Raw genomic sequence first — 25,006 nt, forward strand, 5'->3', positions numbered from 1 at the left:
CAAGTTGTGAACATTTTGTATGCAAATTGGATAGGACTACAGTATGTCAATCATGTTTTCTCACAGCCACAAGTTTCCTGATCTACACACAAGAATTCACCTAATTTCCTTTATAAATGAATAGTCCTTCTTATCAAATCTTGTGGTGTAATTCCAAGAACATAATGACTTTTCAGAGAAGAATTTGTATATGTTTAATTATTTTTATATGAATTGAGATCATTTCATCATCACTGATCTAATTTCTGTGGAATGATTGCAGACAATATAACTGCATGTTCTCTGAAAATATGTGAAAATGCACAATTTCCCTATTTTCTTATGTCACTTTATGATCAAACTTCTCCCAGTACACTTGAATATGGAGTGGTATGACACTCTATAACTTGCAAAGAAGAGAGACGAATATTACAAGAACACATTAGGAATGATCCAACAGTTTGTACGCGTGTTACATATTTCCACTGAAATGACTCGATATATCTGTCGCATGTCGCCATTTGTAAGTTTAGAAATTCACCAAATGATGAATCAATATCTCATACATATCATTCAGAGAGGTAGTGATAAAATTCAGTAACTCAATCTTCCCCTGAAGTCTTTTGCTTAACCCACTGCCTTAAGGTACTTGGAGATCCCTGTACAAAGTTTATGGGGATTGCAGAATCTCATATGGTTATATAGGTTAAAATTTATACAAGCATCACGTACAGTCCCCCCCCCCCCCCCCCCCCCACACACACACACACACAGACATGACTACCAGTATGCACACACATGCCGGTAGTAAAATCAGCATCTGCTGCTTTAGCTTTAGAGTTCTGCACGGAAGCTCATGCACATTACCTATACAACTACATACGTACCTTTTAAGTATTAAAGTCAATTCAACTTACATCTCTTAAGCATGACCTCTGTTTAAATAACCCAAATATGAAACATTGTCAATTAATAGCTACATTTAACACTCTAAATAAATCTGCACCAATTTCAGATGGACTTGGTGGTGAGCATGAGTCAATTATGACTTAGCACCAGTAACCTAGATTTTATTACATGTACAATGGATCACTACAACCTCTATTGTTAGATGCCCAGTGTATTGGTTCCAGAGGAATTAGAGCGTGAATATTTCACTGCACTTAAATTGAACCCCTGCACAGGGTTGCCTCTCACAGTAATCCTGCTGGACACACATCATGCACTCACTCATGATCCTGATTATAATAATCAGCAAGTACAGTCATTGACTCTGTGAGTTTCAAAATGTAAACAAACCAAAGAAAACTGAATTAGATGCTTCACACATGTAAATCCTACTGTAAACCCCATCTGAAGGGTTTACAAATTGCTGCTGAACAAATTCATCTGTCCAACTACTTGTTCCCAAGATGGTTGTGCAAAATACAAATATTATATCTCCTGAATTAGGAAATTTTAAGTACATATCTACTGATTGTATACAAGGAAGAAATATACAAGGCAACAACATAACTGCTTATTACAGATTTTGTATTTTGTTACATATTTCATTTGATGAAATGTTTGCATTGATATTTCTACCTTCAAATTGTTCATAATTTGACAACAAAAATGAGAAATATTTATATCAAGGATCTGCTGATGATCATGAACAAAGTAAAGACAAGGGAAATGAAAGTGATTGTTGATATAGCTACATGTTATATTTCATAGAATGAAAAGCCCACAACAAATAACATTACAAATTATTAACTGTACAGAAAACATTTTTTTTTTTGCCTGTCTTACTGTTACTCCCACAATGTGTCTATCAGGAAAGGAGGCACACACACAAACTTCCTTGAAACTTCAAACACAGTAAAAAAGATGTGATGTACAATGTACTAAAGCTGATCCCTTCTCAAATGGTGTAACGTCCTCAAAGTTACGAGTGCGTTACATATTTCCACTGAAATGACTTTGATATGATATCTGTCGCATTAAATTCACCAAATGATGAATTAATATCTCATACAAATGAATTATCCAAAAGAATCTTTGCATAGCAATGTAGATCATGAATAAATTATGTGCAGTAGGTGTGCAGTCTCACAATCAAATTTATGTCTTAATTTAGTCTTTAACACAATTGGTAAGTAGATCTAGTGAAAAAAAAAACAATAACAAACTATGAAAGCTCTCCTGTGTATCATGTGCTAGCATGTCAATCAACCAAGCCTACAGTAACTACAAGATAACATCTAATTTCACAAGCATTTTGATAGAAACTGAGGTCTGCCTCAATGTAATTTCTCACACTCAAAATTTCACTGCCTGAATAAAATGAAACACAATAATTAAGTAAAGAAAGCACTGAACACTGGGATTTCCATACTGAAGGACACAAGACTGTCATCTACTGTATATACTAGTACATTGTACCTCTCTTGTGTTGACAATCAGATATCAACTGGTATTATGTTAACTCAACTGGTTACATAGAGCCACTTTATAAAATTGTTTTCTACTGTTTTAATAATTTTAATCCAAATTGATATTTTTTTTCTAAGAACCAGAGTGTACAAGAAACCCCAAACCACTAGATTAGCCTAGAAGAATTCTGAAGTCGAGTCAAAATTGTCCACGCGATTATCACGAAGCCACACAATAGGTGCTCACAATGGCAGTTTAAACGCATGTGTTTTGCTAACAAAACCCGCCGGTACAGCCTGCGGGTAAAACCCTAACGTTAAAAGGCAAAAACCGCACGTGTACCATGTGTTTGAACGAAACGGAACAATCAAGTTAGCGTTGTTGATAGAGTTCCGAGTGATGAACAAGAGTGTGGAAATGACCAAGAGCAAATATAGAAGATTGGCCAATGCAGAATGCGTTTTGTTTAACGAAACGCCATGCTTGTTTAACAAAGTTTTGCTCGATGGTAAAATCGGTCGTAAACTCAGCGAATGTAGCGGCTTCGAGATAAACCGCTCGCCTCCACCACGCAAGCTAGCACTGACATACAGCGAGTTCCGCCGTCTGGTTTGGCATTGGCTAAACGGCAGCCAGCCCGCGGCCACGGCGCCCGTTGTGTGAACTAAATTACGGATCGGACTACGGTTTGTCAGCAGACGGCAAACGCGTCGCGCAGTTTGGTTGCTGTGCATTTTGTTGGGGGTCCAACAGTTCGAGGGCATAGAAAAGAAGTTAATCAAACATGATTAAAACTAGAACACAAAAAAGATTCAACGTAAAATCAAAAGCTTCAAATAATATCCTTCTTCTTGAATGGGGGTGCAGTTATTTTTTCATGAATCAATGAAGAATATCTTCAGTTACTAGGTTCCAACAATGTTACATTAAAGACCCCAAATCTTGCTGATAGTATTAAAACGTCGAATGTCAATTCATCTATCGCGGTATCATGGTATGAGTATTCAGCTCCAGTCCAACACATAACAGTCAGATTAGAATTGAGAATAGAAGTCGAGGTCTGATCCTACGGTACACTGCTCACATTATTGGATATCATTCACATCAACACAGTGCATGTCCCATATTGAGTTCTTCTGTGTTGCGCAAGTTGGAGAATTAATGCCTGTTTTATAGAAATAGAATCTAACGCTAACGGTTAGGGCTTAGGCCATATGGCTGCTAGGTTAGCTAGTAGTAGAATAACATTCTCCGTCACAAAAGAATAGACCTAACACTAAAACAGTTAGATAATCTATCTTCTAGCTACTTACGTCTTGGGCATAGCCCTAGAAAGTAGGCGTAAAAAGTAGGTTTAACATTTGCATCTAACGTTAGATCCGAAGTAAATTCTTGATGTCTATTTCAACGGTCGTTTACATTTAAGACCAAAAATGTAGAGACACATTTTTCTACCTTAGAAAAACTCTGTAACCATGTTAGAAATAGACCTAACGTCGGACGATAGGCAAGTGCAGTAGCCTATGGTCAAGAGTTGAGGTTTATATTAGCGATTAACAATTAACGTTACTCAAATAATGCTGACCCTTTATATTCAAAAAGCAAAGAAAAAGTACTTACTGCTCGCATAACATCTTCATCAACTTCTTGCTCCGGCTCGGCCCAGTCCACCATGATTTGATGACCCCAAAGCTGGATTCGACCAGGGATAAGCTTGCGTCTTGCCATTGCAGCAGCCCGATGGTTTTCGTACTCAACGAAGGCGAAACCACGATTCTTTGTCTTGTCATTGATGGAGGGATAAACGATGACATCCACGACTTGCTCCGTGACTTTTGCCATTTCAGCGAGAATTTCTTCTCGTTTCTTGTTCTTGGGAATACCCCCAACAAACAGGCGGCAGTTGTCCACCGATGGACAAACACCGAGATAACGCCCTTTCCTGATTTCATAATTGTTCAGTTGTTTCACGGCTTTCTTTGCGTCTTCTCTGCTTGTGTACATCACGAAGGCATATCCACGGTTACTGCCACTGAAGTCCATCATCAACCGCAATTCATAGATTTTTCCAATCTTCATGAAGACAGGAACAAGCTCATCTTCGAACAGATCTCGCGGGATTTTCCCCACGAACACCTCGCAGCCGCGGCTGGGCTGTTGGCCTTCCCAACCCGGAGGCGGTCCACCGAATTTTCGTTGTCCATTCTCTTGAACAATGTGGTAGCCGGTGCGCTCCATCAAAGAGAGGAGAGCGGCTTCATTCCGGGCACCGGAAATTCCCTCGGGGTTGGACTTAATTGGAGAACCTTCCATTTTCAGTCTACTTCAATCCTACAATCATTCGATATAAATTTAATAAATTGATTAATCTCCCAGTCCGCGTGATTAGGACTGAATCTGAATGATCCTAGCTGATGATCTGCGAGGCTCTTTTACTCAAGATTGGATGCCCACATAAAAGGGGCGGTGCGCGGTATCGCGACGACGAACAATCAATAATCAATGACTGCGCAGGCGCACAACACTGGTCGCCTGGCATGGCCTATGATGGCCTTCTGAGCTGAGATACGCGAACTCGATGGGGGCATGCTAATTTGCCGATGCCAGTTTTGCGATAATTTTGCAAACAAACTCGAAGCGTTTCTTTACTCTTCACTCTTCTTTTCCCTTCGTATTTGCCATCATTCCCCTTTCTTTCTTTTTCTTCTTAAACGTCGAAAGAAACAGATTAGCAGATTTGAATGCACACCTCATGAGATCTATATCTGACAGGGTATATGAGAATCACCTGGCTCTAAATAGTAAGAGGCCCGCATAAAAGGAGTCTACCATGTGGAAACACTTGAGTATTAGTATACTTTGAAGGCACATTGTATCATGATCTTTTGGGAACATTCCACATTTCCAACAAAAATTCAGGTCAAACAATGATAGGTTGATTATTTTTTCGTCTGTATTGTCTCTGTCTTTTCTCGTGTGGTCTTCATTTTTCTGCTCTCTTTTATGACTCACATTACTATATTTCACTAAACTATTTCGAGGTCCATTTGTTGAAAAAAAATAGTTATGTAAACAGAGACAACTATAGATATACAGTGTTTGAACTAATATGTCTGGGGAATTTATCTTTGCTGTTTGGTCAAAACAGCTTGAAATTTTATTTAGAAACACGCCCATACCAAATGGCTGTGCGACGGACGATATTAATATGATATTTCTAAATCTTTTTTTACATAAAATTGCCCATGTCATATTTATCATAACAAACGGTTTGTCTTGTTTGTATACATACAGGGATCCACTTTTAACAAACATCAATTTCTGTGACTCAATCCATTGTAGACCATCCTTCGGAATAATTATGACTTTCTTGTCACGCTGACATTAAGACAGTGTATTTTCGGGCAACATGATGGAACCAATTCAATGTTCTTTCGAAACAACAACAACAAAACCGATAGGAAATGATTTGCACTGACGTGCGTGCGGTGAATGATTTAAGATATCTTTGGATCATCGATTTACTATAAAACAAATGTGCTTCATCACAAATGCTCACACGGTCTCAACGAGAACAAAATCTCACTTTATAAGAAGAATAAGAAAACCTTGAATGATTAGCTCGAATTGCAAGTGTTTGGTGTCTCTGGGTCGATTATTGAAAAATGATTTCACTGAAAGAAAGTCACAATGACAATAATCAAATAATCAAAATGAAAAGCATACGATTTGTTTCAACCTCTGATACTCATGGATTGGGATACATCACGTGATGTATTTATTTTATTATTATTATTATTTTTTTTTTTTTTTTTTTTTGGTCTGGTGCTGGGGCCCGGAGTATGACTATAAGAAAAGACATTTGAACAAGCATTTAAGCTGTATTTTGATTTAAATTCTATAATATAACTCAACTTCTTGGTAAATACATGGTCTCGTATCATTTCGTGCAATGTAACAGTAATCTTTCAAAAAAAACAACAACAACATTAACAACGGAGCGTATAAGGCATCCGCCAATATCCCGCCACGAGATGATCCACGCTTTTGTCGATATATTGTTTTCTGCATCGCTCTAACCAACGAAAAGAGCTTTATGCACTTACTAACTCGAAAAGCCCTGCTTAAACCTCGAGAATACTACGACAGAACCTTATCACTAGGAGACTATGGAAGCCGAGCAAAGAATGTGAAGCGGGTATGTGAATCAGGAGCACGTGGCGTGTTGTTGGATTGCTGGAACCAAAGTGCGTCGGACACGCCCCCTTATCCGGCACCCGAAGAAGTGGGCAACCCCATGACTGTGTTAAATTTTATAAGTTCTCACAGCCTGTGATTATACTTGTACTATAATGTCTGTTAACACTCTGTGATAAAGCACAGGATAAGTTCACGGTTTTTATCAGCCTGAACCCAATTCGGGTAACGAAAATAAAACAACTGAGTTTCACGTCCGAGTATAATTGGTTGAAATCGTAGCATTGATGTTGTTGCAATTTGAATATACTGAATTTGTCATTTTCCATGTCGTTTATTGCTTGCATTTTCTGGAAAAAAAAATAAGGCTGAATGTCATGAAAAATGGCTCACGCAAGTTTCCACAAGCTTGCTCTTAAAAAAAAAATAAATGAATAAAAATAAAATTCAAACAATGTCACATCACTGCGGACAATATGTTTCGTTTCTTTCTTTTTTCATATTCTAAGAGAAAATGACCAGCTTCATGTCAACCATATAGCATTATGCAGTATGCACACTGGCTGAAATATGCAAGCAATAAGTGTATACAGATAGGTGAAAATGTATTTGGGGGCATTTCTTTTATCTTGTTCGTTCCCAGACTGATATCAGGGCAAAGTTAATAATCAACCTTATATTTACTGATCCCAGAGGCTTTTGGAATTTGTACGGCACGCTGTCAAGCGCCAGTAGCATTATTTCAGTTTGTCATGTCTCTTATTGTTTGTTGTTAAAATCTGATGCATCGATTGAATAGAAGATACGCCTCGATTGTATGATAAAATTAGTGTCGATTCAGTTGTAGAGTTTGAGTGCCACGTATGATACTTGATAATTATGTTCTCTCGAGGTCTCTCTCTCTCTCTCTCTCTCTCTCTCATTCTTATTTTGTTTTTATGAATCACTATACCGTGGTACGGTGATCAAATTTAAAATATATTTTGTATTTTGGTTGAGAGATTACGATCATATCGTTTGATTCACAGTGCATGTCACAGTATTGATTTATATGGAAAGGAAAATTGGTCGACAGACTAAGAAGACGAATATCATGTGGACGAATATCATGCTCAAAATAAGTATAGGGACTATTATTATTCTGTGGAATTTGAAGTTATGTGCAGAGTAAGTACGTATATATCACGACTGTGATTAAATAAATATCCTGTCTTAAAATAATTTTTTTATATGGTGTATAAAACCGGGTGCGCGCCCCCTTTAATTTGCCTTGAAAGAAAAGAAATAAAAAGGAAAAAAGGAAAGGGGCGCCTGGGCCCCCTCTAAATTTTGATTGTAGTGGCACCAGAAAATTGCGCTGTAAGCCTTTTTTCCCCTCTTGTCATAGCTGATTAAACCCGGAAGTGGCACCAGAAATGATTTTTGCGCACCCCCCTTTACGGAATTCCTGGATCCGCCCCTGTATATAGAGACATTACACTTATAGTACAGGGGGACAACAGGCACTTCCACACCCTCCTCCCCCCCCCCGCCTTGCTCGCTCCCTCCCATACTAACACCCCCCCCCCCCCCAAGATGAAATCCTAGCTACGCCGGTGCCCTTTCCCCGCTTGGTTTCCCTCAAAAAATAGTAAACGTCTATAATATAGGGATTGAGAGTTTCCTATATTCCAACCCAACGTTTGTCCAAAAAAATCTCGTTACATTAGTGTCAAAACGCGACCCCCTTGACAAAAAGCTGGTGACGCTCCTGGAAGCGCAAAGTTCCTTGCTGCCGGGGTCCAACTCTAGGGTCCTAGATGTTATCTCGTGCTATCTAAGGCTTATTTTATACAACATACGATGACACAGAGTAAGAAATCATTTCAAGCGGGAGAAATTAAATCTCAAGCGGAAGAACAGGAGATTTTGCAAAAATGGGCTTTCAGCGGGAGATCTCCCGTTGAAAGCGGGAGAGTTGGAGTCTCTGATAACAAAGGACATCGTTTTCAATGTCATCAATGCATGTGTCAGAATAAGTTCTAGTGAATACTTTGATGTTGTCGACATCATACCATCGCAGGAGCTATTGTCAACATACGTCACATTTCTCATCAATTGTCTTGCCTGTATCATTGTAGAGTACACATCATCAGTGATACAGGCAACGCCCTCTCCACCCCACACATAGACTGCTGTAGATCGAGCTGACCTCATGTGAACTTATCTGTTTCACCTGAGGACAAGAACTGCCTTTGATCGTTGGTATACCTTGTCCTGCCTTGGAGACTAGTGGGAACCACTTTACCGCATCGCGGTGTACAAAGACGATGAAATTCTGTCACCACCTGACACGACGTGTCTCACTCTTGATACGGCCCCCCGCGTATATAGAGCTAGAAACACTTCCGATTTCTCGGAAATATCGATCAACGAGAGGTCTGCAAGCTCATGACTAGACCGTAACGACACACAGAGCAACTCGTGTTAACTCTGTGTTTTGAAATACAGCTGTAAATAATTCAGTTCTCCCACTTACAACCGAGTACGCCAACCGTAACAAGAGACCAGGGGGTCTCGCGCTCACCTGAGTATCGCAAGTTCACCTTTCACGCAGTCACTAATCTAAATTACACACAGCTTTACTAAGATTTGACCCGGCTATCTCAAGTAGAAGATGATGGTGCCCATTTAAAAAAAAATTATATCCTAACCCCGAAGGTATTCACTACCTGCCAAGTGTGGTGAAAATACATCATGAGGTTTTCAAGAAGAAGATGAAAATGTACAATTTAGGCCCCCATTTGGACCTCCCCACCCCTCCCACTGCACCCAAGAGGGCACCCCTGGATATGCTACGGATGTATGAACAAACTTTAAACTATATAGTCATTAATGTACTAACTCACAGTATCAACTTAGCTCTATCACCAGAGGATTTTTAAAGATTCCTTAATTTTGGGAGGTTTGGGCCCTTTGGGGGCCCTCCAGGTGGGTCACGGTACCAATTTGAACAAATTCAGATCCTACCCCCCCCCCCCCCCCAGTCACGATGTTCTCAAGAAGAAGATGAAAATGTACAGTAGGCCCCTTAAGGACCCTTCCCCACCCCCACTCCAGTCATGAGTTCCAAGGGGGCACCTCTGATTCCGCCATGAACAAACCTGGAAACTACAGTTATCAATGTACTAACTCATACAGGGGCGGACCCAGGAATTCCGTAAAGAGGGGGCGCGTTTACAAAATTAAAGGGGGGCGAACGCACCCCTCCCCCCATTTTTGTCTTTTTATTTCTTTTGTTTCAACAAAAAATAAAGGGGGGGGGCGTGCGCCGGTTGCGGTCCTCCCTGGATCCGCCCCTGTCATAGTATTAGGCCTAACTCAGCTCTATCACTTCTGGTGCTAGAGAAGAAGATTCCTTTTTGGGGGGGTGGGGGGTGGGGGGCCCCCTGGGGCCCCTGGATGGGGGTTGGTACCCATTTTAACAAATGAGATCCCAACCTCCTAGGGATGCTACCTGCCAAGTTTGGTGAAAATCCATTATGAGGTTTTCAAGAAGAAGATGTACAATGTACAATTTAGGCCCCTTAATATTTGGACCTCACCACCCCCTTTATATACCACCCCAAGGGGGGCACCCCTGGATCCGAACTACAGTCATTCATGTACTAACTTCATAGTATTAACTTAGCTCTATCACTTCTGGTTGAGAGAAGAAGATTTTAAATGATTCCTTCTTCTTTTTTTAGGGGGGTTGGGCCCCCGGGGGCCCCTGGGTGGGGCATGGTGCCCATTTTAACAAATTGAGATCCTAGCCCCCTATAGGATTGGTAGCTGCCAAGTTTGGTGAAAGTCGGTGTTGAGGTTTTCAAGAAGAAGATGAAAATGTAAAAAAAAAGTTTACGCACGACGCACGACGGACGCCGGACGGAGAACGATCGCAATAGATCGCTTGAGCTTTCGGCTCAGCTGAGCTAAAAACGAGATCAACTGCAACGGCTTCGGACTTCATCAGCACTATAATGACACTTTTGCTTGATATCAATTTTGGATTGGTAGATCTCTTTCCATCTTTCTCTACTTTTAGCTCCCCCTCTAAAACCTCCCTGGGATTATGATTGTGAAATATATGGTCTTAAAAATAATGATGCGTAGAAACTTTTGAGGTTATAACATCCTCACAATTATCATCTAAATCGCACGTTTATTGTGATCAGCTGCGTCGATCTGTTTACATGATGCTTGGATTGGAAGATCTGTGAGAGGAAGCGGAGCGACCGAGCGAGGGGAGGGGGTGGGGGTGGGGTGATGGGGATTGTGAGAAGGGATATAGGCCTATACCTTTTTTTTAAGTTGTCAAACTAGTAAGAAAAATAAGCGTTCACACAAACGAGGATGATTAAATCGCGGTATCTCAGCTTTCGTGCGTCACTTTGTACTAAATGTATGCAAGTTGATATGGGGGGTAGGGGAGAGGGTAGCCCCTCCCACATGACATAGATTTAGATTTTTTTTTTTCTTTTAATTAGAATAGAACGATCTGAAGCACACATTTTTTTGTGGAATATTTGGAAAATTATCAATCCATAAAGTGGAGAGCGACCGAGCAAGGGTAAGGTCGGAATCAAGAAGATATCCCCCCTCCAACATATATATTGGAACTTTTGGATTTGTTAGAATTAAAGTGACAAAATATGTGCACGCCTTAACTTTTATGAAAAGTTCAGAAATTTGTCAATCTCCAAAGTGCACAACAATGTAAATGTATGGAAGGTGCGCCTAACGGGGAGGATATGGGTGGGAGTATCCCCCTGCCAAACGAGGGATATTTTGCATTTTCAGAACTGAAATTCAACGATCTGGCGAATCCTATGGGGGAAAATATATTTGAAAGGTTTGATATAAAAAGTTCACGTCTCGGGAGTTATAGGGGGGGGGGGGGGAACTGCCCCCCCCCCCCCCCGATCGATGCCCCCGATTGTAATTAGCTGGACTCATAATGATAGAATCTGTTCGTGAATACATCAATGGCAAACCTGTAAATGACTTTATTCTGTGTTCAAGATCGGTGAAACATCCAACACTGTTTTTGCTTGATTTACTTTTCTTTTCTTTTCCTCGAGTCAACTTGAACTCTGCGTTATAGAAATTGATTTGAAGGTATATCAATGCACAAGATATCACCTCATTAAGAAAAACAAAACCCAAGACACTGCACAAAGATTGCGCCAAGATAAACTGCACCGGAGAAGATCAAAATTATGGTATTTCCTTTACAGTGACAGTGGTGGCAACACAGGCTCAACAAAGCCAGTAAACAATGCAAACACGTGACTGGCTATAACTAGAAAGGTAGCCATGGGAGAACACACAACTTTCTATGAACTGAATGTCTCGTATTTTTGTTAGAACTGTGAATGTTTTCGTGGAATATTTACACAAACTTGTGTCACTCCATTATCGATCTCTCATAATCGTGCAAGATTACAAGAGGAGCAAAGGATTGCCTCTATGAATTGTGCACATAGGATATATAATTATACATGACTATAGAGGGCAGTTGACCTGGCTTACCAAATTTACTGGACGACATCCACATACTAGTAGTTAAATGGCATAGCAAAAAGGCGCTTTTAGTGTTTATGATTACATAAGTGAAACTAATTGTAATTTTGCAAACATGTAGATTGTTAATACAAAGAATCGCTGCTGATGGTAGACTCAAGTTGAATCTTATTTAAAATCAACATGTTTATTTGTACAAATAAGGTGCTGGTGAAGAACTAAAGAAAAAAAAAAGCAAGTAGGCCGATACTTGACTCCCTCCGCAACGGAAAAAAAAATAATATTCATTCACTTAGTTCTTGACACCTTGATTTCGGTAATTGTCTGCTTTTCAATTTACCAAACTCACAAATTGCCCAAATTACAAAAACTGCAAAACGCCGCTGCACGCATCATTTCTTTGTCAAGCAAACGCAGTCACGGGTATACCGTCATCCCTATCTTAAAGAGTCTTCATTGGTTGCCTGTAAAGGAGCGTATTAGGTTTCAGATACTTCTTCTGGTTTATAATGTCATTGAGGGGACAGCTAGCTCCTGATTACAGTGTATCACTGTATGTTTGTTTCGTCAATACCAACCTACACGAACTCTTCGATCATCAACTTCTGGTCTCTTACATATTCCGCTTTCTAGGAAATCTTACCCATAGGGAGAACGAGCTTTCACTCAAACTGATGGACCAACACTGGAATTCACTTCCATGCACGTGAGCTGAAAGACTCATGCTCCATAACGTCTTTCAGGAGTAACCTAAAATCGTATTTGTTTGAAAGTGCGTTTTGAAGACAAACTTTCGTGTTTTCTTTTTTATCTTCTTTTATGGCATATGTATTTTTAGTCTTTTTGCTTTGGTGTAAAGCGCCTTGTGCATGGCGCTAAAGAAATTGTATGTATGTATTATTATCATCATTACTGGGTATCATTACAACCCACTGTTGCTACCTCTTTTTAATACATGGTGATAGGATGGATCGTCAGTAAGAATTACCCAAAGCATGACATTTTACCAAGTGGCAGATGGTGGTAGCCAAAAATTATGATGGAATGCTGTCCACATTCAGGGTTCCTACCTTTTTCTATTAAATCAGAAATTGTATTTCAGAAAGCTTTAAGGTCCCTAAAACATCTTTACTCTGAAACCTCACAATACTTCACTCTTATCTAAAGCTCTACCATTCTTCTAGCAAACACAATGATGCTTTCTATAAAAAAAAAGCAGTGCAGATGACCCAATTATGTTCCACAGAAAACAAGTGAAGAAGGGACAGATGTATTTGTGATACATTGTGTTTCAGACTTTCTCAAGAGAGATATATTGATCATTGGATGTTTTGGAGATTGTTTTTGTATAGTTTTCTTTTATGAGCATTCAGAGCAATTGCCTTATATGTTGATTTCAATGATAAACATGATAGTAGGAATGTGGCTTATTTTTAAAAGCACATCCGTGAACAGGCACATTAGAAAACTGAAGACAAATTATAATCATCTTTATTTTTGAGTTGCACTAACACACATCTGAGACACTGAAAGTAAAGAGAATTAGAAAAAAATTGACAAATTGTATTTAAATGTACAGAACACACACACACACACATATATATACATATAATATATATATATATATATATATATATATATATATATATATATATATATATATATATATATATATATATAATATGTATATACACACACATATATATGCCTGACATCCCATTCATACAGTCCTATTAGTCGACTGCTCTTTTATAATCCCCTCTGAGCTCTGCACGAACAGACGGTCTGGACCTGGAGAGCCTCTAGAGCCTAGGGGTGCTCCTCATCTCATGCACCCTAATCTCTTTCATACAAACAGTCACCATCAAAGAGTGCTCTGGAAATGGCACGCGGTGTTAGTGTAGGCTGTGCATACAGTTTACTATAGTGTTCAAGGTTCCTGCGCACCCCTAAAGCAACCATGACATTATGCCCCTTTGGCCATTTTGTGTGTGGTGTCAATGAGCAGTGATTGACTCTCTGTACGAACAGACACAGAGGGGGAGAAGTCAAAGTGCTTTAGCAGCGTTCATTGGCCCAGACGTGTGCATATGTATAGATGAGGTATTTGGTTGAATCTCGTATTCTCAATTTCAATAGGTAAAATAAATGCAACCAACCCAAATTAATACTAACAGTAGGCCTACCAGTTACAATTGAAAATATTAGTTTCATTCTTAAATAAAATCAGTTAACTGTCCTGCATAAGAATCATTCTTGCTTATACTTACAGTTTGGTGACAAGGAGCTGACATGTAACAGGAGAAGCCTTGGTCCAGTACACACTGACTGCTGATGCCAAGTAGAAACACATGCACTGTCACACCCAGTAAAAGATCCCTACCACTAAAAATGCTGCTTGTAGAATCCAACTGGCTGATTAACCCATTAGGCATTGAGGACAAGTTCCGTGTATACTCAAGCTGGTGTCTATGGGAAATGTGAGTTGTATCAAAATCCGTCCGTCTTCAATGGGTTAAAGATCCCAACATGCTGCTTCCAGCAGCCCAGGGATGAGTACTGCTCACTCTAGCACCCTTGCTGCTACTGCTGCTTCTGCTGCTGTTACAACCCTTCCAGCAAGGTCTTGCCTCGATCCTCTAGTATGACACTTTGCCAGACTAAAATCTACTACCTGTATTAGCTTTTATGCCCACAGAGATTGAATGAAAAATTCCACTTGTGATCTCTCAGATTGCCTTTGTGTTAACTTCACAACATTCTATTAAACATCTCCACAGAAACCTAGGTTTTCCCTTTCACTTCCCAAGTAAAGAATGCCAAAACAAATTCCCCAGCAACTCTCAATGTCAATTAGAATAATATTCCAAACTGGTATTCAACCTGTTCCTCCACCACCTAATGACAGACACCAAACTACCGGTAATTCAAACCATTGTCATGGTATTGTCTGTGCTTCACTAACATGCACCTGCATGTGCCAAATCACTATTAAGACTGAAGAGCAGTCAGTGCAGGAAGTAGCCGGCATGGATAGTGATTGGTAGAAGATTTGTGACATCAACCACCACTTCTTCAAGGACTCCACTTTAAATGTCACTTTTCTAAGTTATTTTAAGCATTCAAAGTCATAATGATACACTGTACTTGCAAAGATGACTCAAAGACTGATTTTGTGTGTGATGGGAAATAGTTTGTATATTAGTCCTTTCCTTTCTGCACGGTTCTTCTTCTTGGCCCATTTTAACACACAAACACACACACACACACACACACACACACACACACACACACACGCAAACACACACACACACACAGACACACACACACACACACAAAAGTGCTGTGATAGCAACTCTTGCTGGAATAACAATTGTCATGGTAATGACAAAAATCAAGCATCCTGATTGGCTGTTGCTGTGGGAAGTTGTAATTCTAGCAAGAGTTGCTATCCTAGCATCTTCTACAATATGGGGCCCAAGAGTCACTATTGAACTAGTCTCATAGCAGTCCAGACCAGTGTTTGACACACTTTTCTTTTCTTTCTTTTTTTTTTTGCACAAGAAGAGAAGGCATCTCGGTCTCAAGGGGTACAAGGGAAAGGGGCAGGCATATTTGCATACTTGAACACGCACAGACACGCGCACACACTTTCCCTCCCTAGGAATGACACATTTCCTTTAATAACATCTGTTGCATCAAATGGAGTACTCCTACATTGTATTACCTTCTGTTGTAAATATTTCACTGAATATTTCTAGAAGGCCCTATAGTATACATTCAAAAGTTTGGCCTATACACTTAAAGGGATGGTACAGTATCGGTGGAGATGAAAATTGGGCTTTTAACTTTTTGCGAGATACTGTACCAAGAAAATACTTATGAAATAGTACAGAGCATACCAGTTTAAGAGGAATTCAAAGTTTATTTGATGAAAATCGGGTTTGGAATGACTGAAACATCCAAAAACAAAGTAAAACAAAGCGATCGTAATAAAAGGTGGGCCCACACTTTACTAGAATTGCTCTGTTTTGGATATCTCAGCCATTTCAAAACCAATTTTCATTAAATATACATTGAATTTCTTATGGAATTACATGCTTTTTCATATTTCATAAGAGGTTTCTCATTATCTCACCAAAAAAATGTTAGAAACCTGAAATTAGGTCTCAACCAAAACTGTATGATCCCTTTAACAATAAGACTGCAGCCCAGGATAATCTTTGGTGTCTACATCAGCTGAACTCAAGACATTATACAGTACAGCCGCTTAACCACCACTGACTAACACCACTGAAAGCCAGAAAGGTGTTAACACAACAATCTCCACAACTTACATCCTTTTGCTTCTGGCTAAAGACATAACACTCTGATTCATGGTACATCTACACACACAATTACACAAACTTAAATGCTAAAATACAGACTTGTCAATTTTGGATGTAAATATAAACACAGAAACATGCACATGTAAGCAATGCTGGTTGTCTAATTTCATGACAAGAAATATTTATTACAAAGAGTTCTGTACACATTAAATTTTACAGTGGCAGACACTCACAGAATGATTGGCAACATCAATGCCATGCATTATGTAGTTATTCAGCATTACTGTAAATCATATTTGGGGACGACAGAAAATTACAATGGGATAGAGTCAGTCTTAACCTGTGGAACGTCAGAGCTGCTAACAATCATCCCACAAAATCAGAAAGATGCCAAAGAACAAGGAATTTGGGAGAAACTTATACGCTGCATTTATCTCAATGGGTGGAAAATATATCTCAAGTCAGGGAGATTCTTATATTCTCTCATCAAGACATGAGAAAATATAAAAGTTTTTTAGTAAGCTTCCTGTATAATCAGGTAAACTTGGCAGCTCTGGAGCATTCAAGCAATAACATTATTACGTGTTTGTGCATAATATACACACATTTATTTCATGCATTTCATAACATACTCAATGCTTCCTTTCCTCTCCTAAACGTGAACTTTCCATAATGAAACTAAAGAACTTACCATCTTTTACTTGATGGGATGAACGATGTCATAATGACCATTACAAGAGTGTAGTATTGAGTGTGCAGCTAGTGAGCTCCTAGCAATAAAGAACATGCCAGAGACAGGAGATGTTACGACTGACACACTTTTGTGCCAACAGTCTTTTCATACTTCATGTACAAGCTGTTATTTTCATGAGGGTCTCATTTTTGTGACTTGGGCAATGAATTCAACAACACACTGTTACATGCCAGGGCATGTAGGCCCTAATATTTTTGTACACTTATGACAGCCTTCATGTCAAATTGCGAAAACAACATCTGGCAAAAATGTCTGTGATCTCCTCATTCACAAAATATCTGTACAAGAAAATAACAGCTTTAACAGTACTACGTCTATGCACTTTTGTTGACAGCGTATCAAGTATTTGGTCAATAGTGTGAATGTTCATAACATGTTTACTGAAAAATGGCTACTGTACGAGCTGGTCTCAAGGACTTCTGTTACCAAGTGATTAACGTAACCTGTATGTAACCCGTCACTATGAAAACCTGCTAAAATTGCTGAACACTTATTCAATTTTCTGATTGAGTATTTTCAAATTGTCCAGACTTTACAGTGATATACAATGTGCATCATTAATTTCCCAAAATTTTCAGCAGAATCTGTTCGCAAGTCAGCTTAACAGTTTTGAGGAAGGCGGCTTTTAAGTTCAGGAGCACTCAAGTGGGCTAGAGATAGAATATTTAAACAAACTAAGGCACTTTAAATTACAGTAATACCATGTTTCATGTTGATCAAAAACTAGTTTGATATTCACATTTTTAGACTTTGAAATATGGATTAGAGTTTAAAAATGGAGATATGAAACCTTCAACTCTTGCAACAAACATGTTTTTATCTGAAATTTTTTATCCAATTACAGATATCCTCAGCTTAATGTTAGTGAATTGTTGATAAAAGTATGGCAAAAGGTCATATGCATGACCAGATCTACACTGTACATCTTACAGCAACAGTACGAACCATCCATGACCTTCCATCCCCCCCCCAAAAAAAAAAAAAAAAATTCAATCCAGAAATTTTACATTTCATATCATCTGTACATGCCACTATCTTCACCCACAAGTACATAATAATATATCACTTCTATTTTTCCTCATTACACAGTATCAAACTTCACATGTTAATATTTCACTTTATCAGGAATGTCACTTGATGCAGACCATAGGCTTCTAGACGATGACATAAACTTCTTGTTTTCCCACAAATATTCAAAACAAGTATCGACCTGACAATGATAATGCATTCACCTTTGGAAAGTGTAGTATCAGCTCAGAAGTGCAGTACTAAACTCCTGAATCTTCGAAAAATATGTAATGTCTTGAGCTACAGAAGAACAATTTTGCAAAAAGTTCCTTGAGTGCAGGGATGTCTGATGCTTCTCATGGCATAAAGGATAATCTATAAACTGGCACAATCATGAAGCACAAGGCCATAGATCTGTCCACAAAGTTGTAACATTCAGCTATTAAATTCAGATCTAATTAAGGGTATCAAAAGGATTGGCTCTTGACTGCATATGATTTTAGTCTGTGGCATTTTCTGTAATTTTTCAATACCCTGGATGTTTTTAATAAACATTTGTAGCAGTAACACAGTAAAACTTGTTGTCCATCAGTTGCAATAAACACTTGTAGTGTTACTCAGACTCTTCACAGGACATCAGTTAAGAAACCAGGTCAATTTTGGAGCATGATTCAAATTGGATCCATTCCATACCTATATCTCAATCTCTCTCCTTAGTTTTGTAATGCATCTCACTGTGACAATTTTTCTTGAAGTGTGTAGTGTTACTCTCATGATAAACATATTGAACAAAATGTTACTTATGTTGGCATAGCAATAACTTGAGTTAATAACTATTGGACTGTCCTTGGGTTTCTTTCGTTGCTGCCGTTTCTTGGTACCTACCTCAATGAGTGTGTTCTTGTCTACACCATGTACACTTTATCTTGCAGGGTGTTTATTTTTGCAAATTTTGCTAGTCAGGTGCTACAGTGCACTCCCGTTACAACGAACATGGTTATAACGAAATTTCATTATAACGAAGTAAATCCTCTGGTCCCAAAATTATCACCATTAAAGTCTATAGTACAAAATTCACTTAAAACGAACACGGTTATAGCGAAATTTCCGTTATAACGAAGTCTTTTCCGAGCGCCACAGACAAAGAAAAACAAAAGAAATGTGCTCCGTTATAAGGAAATGCGAACTGCTTTCGAAAGTAAGTAGCGGAACAAGCATTTATAGCGTCTCTGCATGGGTGAACGCTTCACACCACTGTGTGTTCGCTCCTTGTGTCACGCACAGTTTCTGAGGGGAACTTGCGTTTATTATTGTAATACAGTTATCCCATCACATTTCACATAGCTTTCCAGTGTATATGATATACGTGGTTCCTTGTTTTCGTTATTGTATTTGTTCGGTTATAACGAAATTTCGTTATAACGAAAGAAAAATGCCGGTCCCGAGCATTTCGTTATAACGGGAGTGCACTGTATTTGCAAAATTTAAGATATTTACTGATATGACATGAATGTCATGTGCATACATACATTAACTGGTATGCATTACACAGTACATGAACAACGTGCATGATAATACTGTACTCCATGATCACTAACTTACCCACTTGTGAAATTGAAAGGAAGTCTGGATTTGCAAAGAAATAGATTCAATAAAAATATGGCAAATACAGTATTTCAGTGTTGCACTGTACAAACAGGCACTGGATTAATCATAGCATGGTGTATACCAATTAGTTTACCTGTTAAAAAAAGTGGGAAAAAAGTGGGGGGGGGGGCGGTGAATTACTCATGAGGAAATATTACTTTTCATTGAGAATCCATTCAAGATTCTATCGTTCTCTTGATTTACTTAAACCACATATTAGGAATTAATACAAAATTAGGATGAAGGGGTAAATGTAAACTCCAATCCCATCCAATGAAATGTTCAATTAAGGCTGCAAGTACAACAGAATCTGTGCAGGGTTTAATTATTGAAATCATTAATATGAAATAAGGAATGTATGATAGTGTCTGAGAGGAGTCCCTGCATGCCACCTGTTTTTGTGGTTTCATGCATCTCTGCTACCTTCAGCTTAGTGACAGAGGCAGCAGAGGACTGGTCAGTTGACCGCTGGGAGAGGGTCACTCAAATGCTAGATGGACGTTTCTCTCCTGATCTCTCTTCACCACCTCATACTGTCTGGAGACCTCGTCTACCTTCCTCTGGACAAGAGCTGGCAAGAGGAATAGATTCAGGGAGATTGATTGATGACAAAGACCGAGGTATAAACAGAGTCAGGGTAATAACTTAACATTGCCGGGGTGACAAAACCTTAAATCTCAAACTTTGGTGATTTTCACTTCTTTTTTTTTGTTTGTTTAAGATAATCACTTCAGTGATGTCCTGTCCAAATCCTAGCTGTCTTACTGCAAACAAATGAAGTCACCATGTCAAAGGAAAGGTGATCCCATTTGTTATAGTGCTTTGCCTGCCATGTTTTTTCACTCTCCCGAACATTTGACATTTTTGATATATAAGACTTTGCCATCCAAACAGCATCAAAGCTCTAGCCAGCAATTTGTAGTCAATGGTAAAGAACATACAATCTGACCTCACTCATGTGGCCACATTGGGGCATCAATCAGCATGAGGGATTTGACCAAATAAGACAGATAAGCTAAAAACAGCACTTTCTGCTGAGGGCATGCGATCCACATACTAATCGTTCAGCTACAGTGTTGTAGTGTGATTAGGTTTACAGCTCATCACAATAATTGGCAAATGTCTCGTTGTTATGTTCACATGATAATGGTCAAATTGTGTTTGCTTTGAATGAGCTTAAGTACTGAAAATGCACAAAAATGGAGAGAAAATTGTAAGCCATCCCACGTCCTGATAAAAGTGTGATCTGGAAAAATGACAGCTACCAAGGTGGGACTGTATCTCATAAAGCAAAGGAGGAGAAAGGGAAAAGAACAAAAAGAAAGAGAAGAAGAAAGAAGAAGAGAAGTAAAACAAAGCATGGAGTGGCAGAATTATCAAGGAGAGGAATATGGCAGAACACATAATTTATTAATTCTCCATAGAGTTATAATGAGGCAAGCTATGGCTCATGTATTCAGTAGGATAGAAATGTACTCACCTGCATTTTGATCAATCCACTGTAATGAGTTCATGTGAGCATTCAGTATTTTGGCAACTTGAGTGATCTGGAGTGATGACAAACAGCAGACAAAGAATGAATGGATCAAGAACTACGAACAGAAAGAAGGATTTATCACAAGCCTGCCAACATCCAAAACAACGGCAAATTATACTCCACTGTCTGCTGTTAGTTTGACATACACTATGAAAATAATGGCTAACCAAGATGCAAGACAAACGATGTGATCCATTACACTCATTATTGGTTCTATGTTTTCATGCTCTCCTCAGAACTTATTCTTGTTCTGAATGGTACTACAATCATCTTGGAATATAGCAGACCACAGTATATAGCCCAAGTTGAGGCTACATGTAAAGGGAAACCCCCTTTCGGAGTAAAGTAGTTTTGCATGAAATGCACTTATATGAAATGAAGTTGACTCTTCTGTAAATATTTGGGCAAAATTTCAATATCTGGTAATTGTTTATACATTGTACTGTTGTATATTTCATTGCGATTTTAAATATTGTCCTATGTAATTGTAAGCTGTATAATTTTCAGAGGTTGGCTAAACTGTAAGAATAACTAGCATTCCTTCCTGGTTGCTTCCCCTTCATATTTTAGCAAATTATATTTTATGCAGATTTGTGTTCACAATATTTTACTTTGTATCTATATTTCTTTGTATGAGGCATTGCATTGTGTTTTTTAAACTTATCTGACATGACTTTTATGCTGAAAAAATAAATTGAATGGAATTGAAAAACTGAATATCTCAACACGTCATCCAAGATATATTGATACATTGATGGCATCTCAAAGATTGTTGTGCTAGTGAAGTGAAAATGATGTCACCTGAAGAGACATTGATTTGTCATAGAAATATCACAACATTTTTTCTATTTCAATACTCCTTACACTTCTAAAACTTGGACATCATGTTCTTCCCTCATATGAAGTTAGGTAAAACGAGTCAGACCACTTCTTATTGTCAGTACATGTTTTGTAAGTGGTTGAGGAGTATGACCACATAGACAAAGTGTTCAGTGACAAAAGAAATGTTCTGAGGCATGTGCCTGTTTATGTACAAGTTTGTAAATCTTTGGGTCTTTGTCTATTAATTTGTGAGTCTTTATGTCTGTGTACATGAGTGTGTACTTGTGACTCTATGAGCATGTCTGTCTGCGACTATGTGTGTCTCTAAGTCTGTGTGACTTTATACTTGTGTACTTGTGAGTCTGTGTGTCCGTGAGGCTGTGTCCATGAGTCTTTAAGACTGTGTGACTGTGTGGGCATTGGTACACAACAATAATATTTAGAAAAAACAAAAAACAAACAAACAAGCAAACAGAAAACCAAACTAGGTGAAAGCTTACAGGGTCTGCATTGTCTGTGGGTGTGTTAGATGCATTCATATGATCGATGATTTCTTTCAAGTCTTGCACCATTCTCTTCAGCTGGGAGTCAATATTCTCTGCCATTTGGTACCTGTAACAAAGCACAGATTATCATTTGCACTGCGAGCATACTATACAAGCTTGTTTTTCTCTCCAACTGGGACACTTGTTATTCTATGTCATATGTACAATATTCATTAAAAGAGACGATATACCTTGATAATTTCACTTAACCCTAAAAAGACTGGGGGGGGGGGCCTAAAAGGCCCCCCCTCGACATTTCGCGCGATTACTCAGCAACACGCAATGCTCTCGCCGCGATGCTCTATGACTTTTTTCTTTCGAGTTTCCCGCACATTTTGACACCAAATTTGTGACGCCCGGGGGTACGGTTCTGAAGTTACATAACTTTTTGTACATGCACGTGAGACCGAAAATGGCTCAAAAATGTGATTTTGTGTACAAAGTCAATACAAATTGAGTTTTATCACATGGTTCATATAAATATGCTTATTTTTACTCTCAATGGCTAAAATCAATTTGTTTTAGTAGTATTATGCTTCAAAAAGGGTCTGCCACAAATTTTGCTGAAAAAAACAACAAAAACAAAAGGTCGAAAAAACAAAGAAATACATAAGAAATTCATAAAACAATAAAATGAATAAGAAATTAATTTTGATACCGAATTTTTTTTCAAGTACATTTGCTAAGAATGCTACAAAGAATATATAGACCAAAAATGAGCACTTTTGGAGCTTTATTTACTGATTTAGATAAAAAAGTCTGATTTCTCGCATAAATTAGCATAATTAATCAAAATAAAATAAAAGAAGACTATTTTGGAAAATTTAGATATACGATCTTGTAGATTACATCGCACACTACCATTGTGCAAATTTCTGCGGCGATTGCGCGATCCACGGCCGAGATCTTAAGGGGGGGCCCTTTAGGCCCCCCCCCCCCCCAGTCTTTTGAGCTACCAAAATAGCCCAGTCTTTTTAGGGTTAAACAAATAAAAGGTAATTTGGAGTGTATAGTCAAATGTTGTGCCACAAAACAATCATAAAATAGTGACATATCTTAAAAAATAAATTCTGGACTAAACAGCAATTTTGCTGAAATGCTTTCAGATTGTCATTACTGTGCTTTGCACAGTAAATCTGTCACAATACTCCCTTATAGTATCCCTGTCTGTATGAGAACATGGTGCTACTCTTTTTAATACAGTCATGGATTTTGTTTTGTGTAAACATAGTACAATAAGTTAATGCCAAATTAATGCCACAGAAACCAATGTTTTCTGTCATAAGCATAATTTCTCATCCTGAAGAAGTATTAATCAATTCTCTCACCTAAAGTTTATAATATATTTATGTATTATATACTGAATTTATATTAATGCTTCCAACAGAACATTGGTCCCCTCTCTCTCTCTCTCTCTCTCTCTCTTTTCCCTTCACGTGCCATACTCCCACATCACTTTCAGCATTCTCTCATCCATTCTTCTACCAGCAATAAACACTGTCAGATTACAGATAATTCTAATTATTTACAAGTAAAGAAACCTGTCTCTTAAATTATATTATTAAAAAATGTAACTGCCTCTTCCAAAGGTTTACAAGTAGTGCAAGCTTGCATGAAACTGATATTACAAGAGTTTTGAAAAAAACAAAACAAACAAACTGGTAAGCAAAGCCTTGATATGAGACTAATATCCCTAGTGTCACAACTGGCATAAATATTCACAACTGAATGACATGCGCCTTAAAAAACCCAAACAACAACAATAACAATTACTATACTACTACTACTACTACTACTGCTACTACTACTACTACTACTACTGCTACTACTACTACTACTATTACTACTACTACTACTACTACTACTACTACTATTACTACTACTACTACTACTACTACTACTACTACTACTATTACTACTACTACTACTACTACTACTACTATTACTACTACTACTACTACTACTGCTACTACTACTACTACTACTACTATTACTACTACTACTACTACTACTGCTACTACTACTACTACTACTACTACTACTATTACTACTACTACTACTACTACTACTATTACTACTACTACTACTACTGCTACTACTACTACTACTACTACTACTACTATTACTACTACTACTACTGCTACTACTACTACTACTACTACTATTACTACTACTACTACTGCTACTACTACTACTACTACTACTCCTATTACTACTACTATTACTACTA

The 25,006-nt window shown here is 38.4% G+C and overlaps 2 protein-coding genes across 3 annotated transcripts in view; both read right to left on the bottom strand.

Moving 5' to 3' along the window:
* LOC139711654 (APOBEC1 complementation factor-like) overlaps positions 1-4,831 on the bottom strand; it is a 39,775-nt gene extending 34,944 nt beyond the window's left edge. For both annotated transcript variants that reach the window (XM_071623515.1, XM_071623516.1), the window contains exon 1: positions 4,015-4,831. In XM_071623515.1, coding sequence (XP_071479616.1) covers positions 4,015-4,707 — 693 coding nt within the window. In that variant the 5' untranslated portion in view covers positions 4,708-4,831. The remainder of the gene's footprint in view (positions 1-4,014) is intronic.
* A 15,520-nt stretch (positions 4,832-20,351) lies between these two features.
* On the bottom strand, positions 20,352-22,837 carry LOC139711656 (nuclear pore glycoprotein p62-like). The gene is made up of 3 exons (XM_071623518.1): positions 22,732-22,837; positions 21,353-21,419; positions 20,352-20,443 (listed from the first exon to the last, which is right to left on the bottom strand). Exons 1-3 carry the CDS (start codon positions 22,834-22,836, stop codon positions 20,352-20,354), a joined length of 264 nt encoding a protein of 87 aa, XP_071479619.1. The 5' UTR covers position 22,837.
* Positions 22,838-25,006: the final 2,169 nt, after the last annotated feature.

The sequence above is a fragment of the Diadema antillarum genome, unplaced genomic scaffold (genome assembly GCF_040938485.1).
Source record: "Diadema antillarum isolate AM-2024a unplaced genomic scaffold, OU_Dant_1.0 seq00001680_RagTag, whole genome shotgun sequence".
In the NCBI taxonomy this organism is placed as follows: Eukaryota; Metazoa; Echinodermata; class Echinoidea; order Diadematoida; family Diadematidae; genus Diadema; species Diadema antillarum.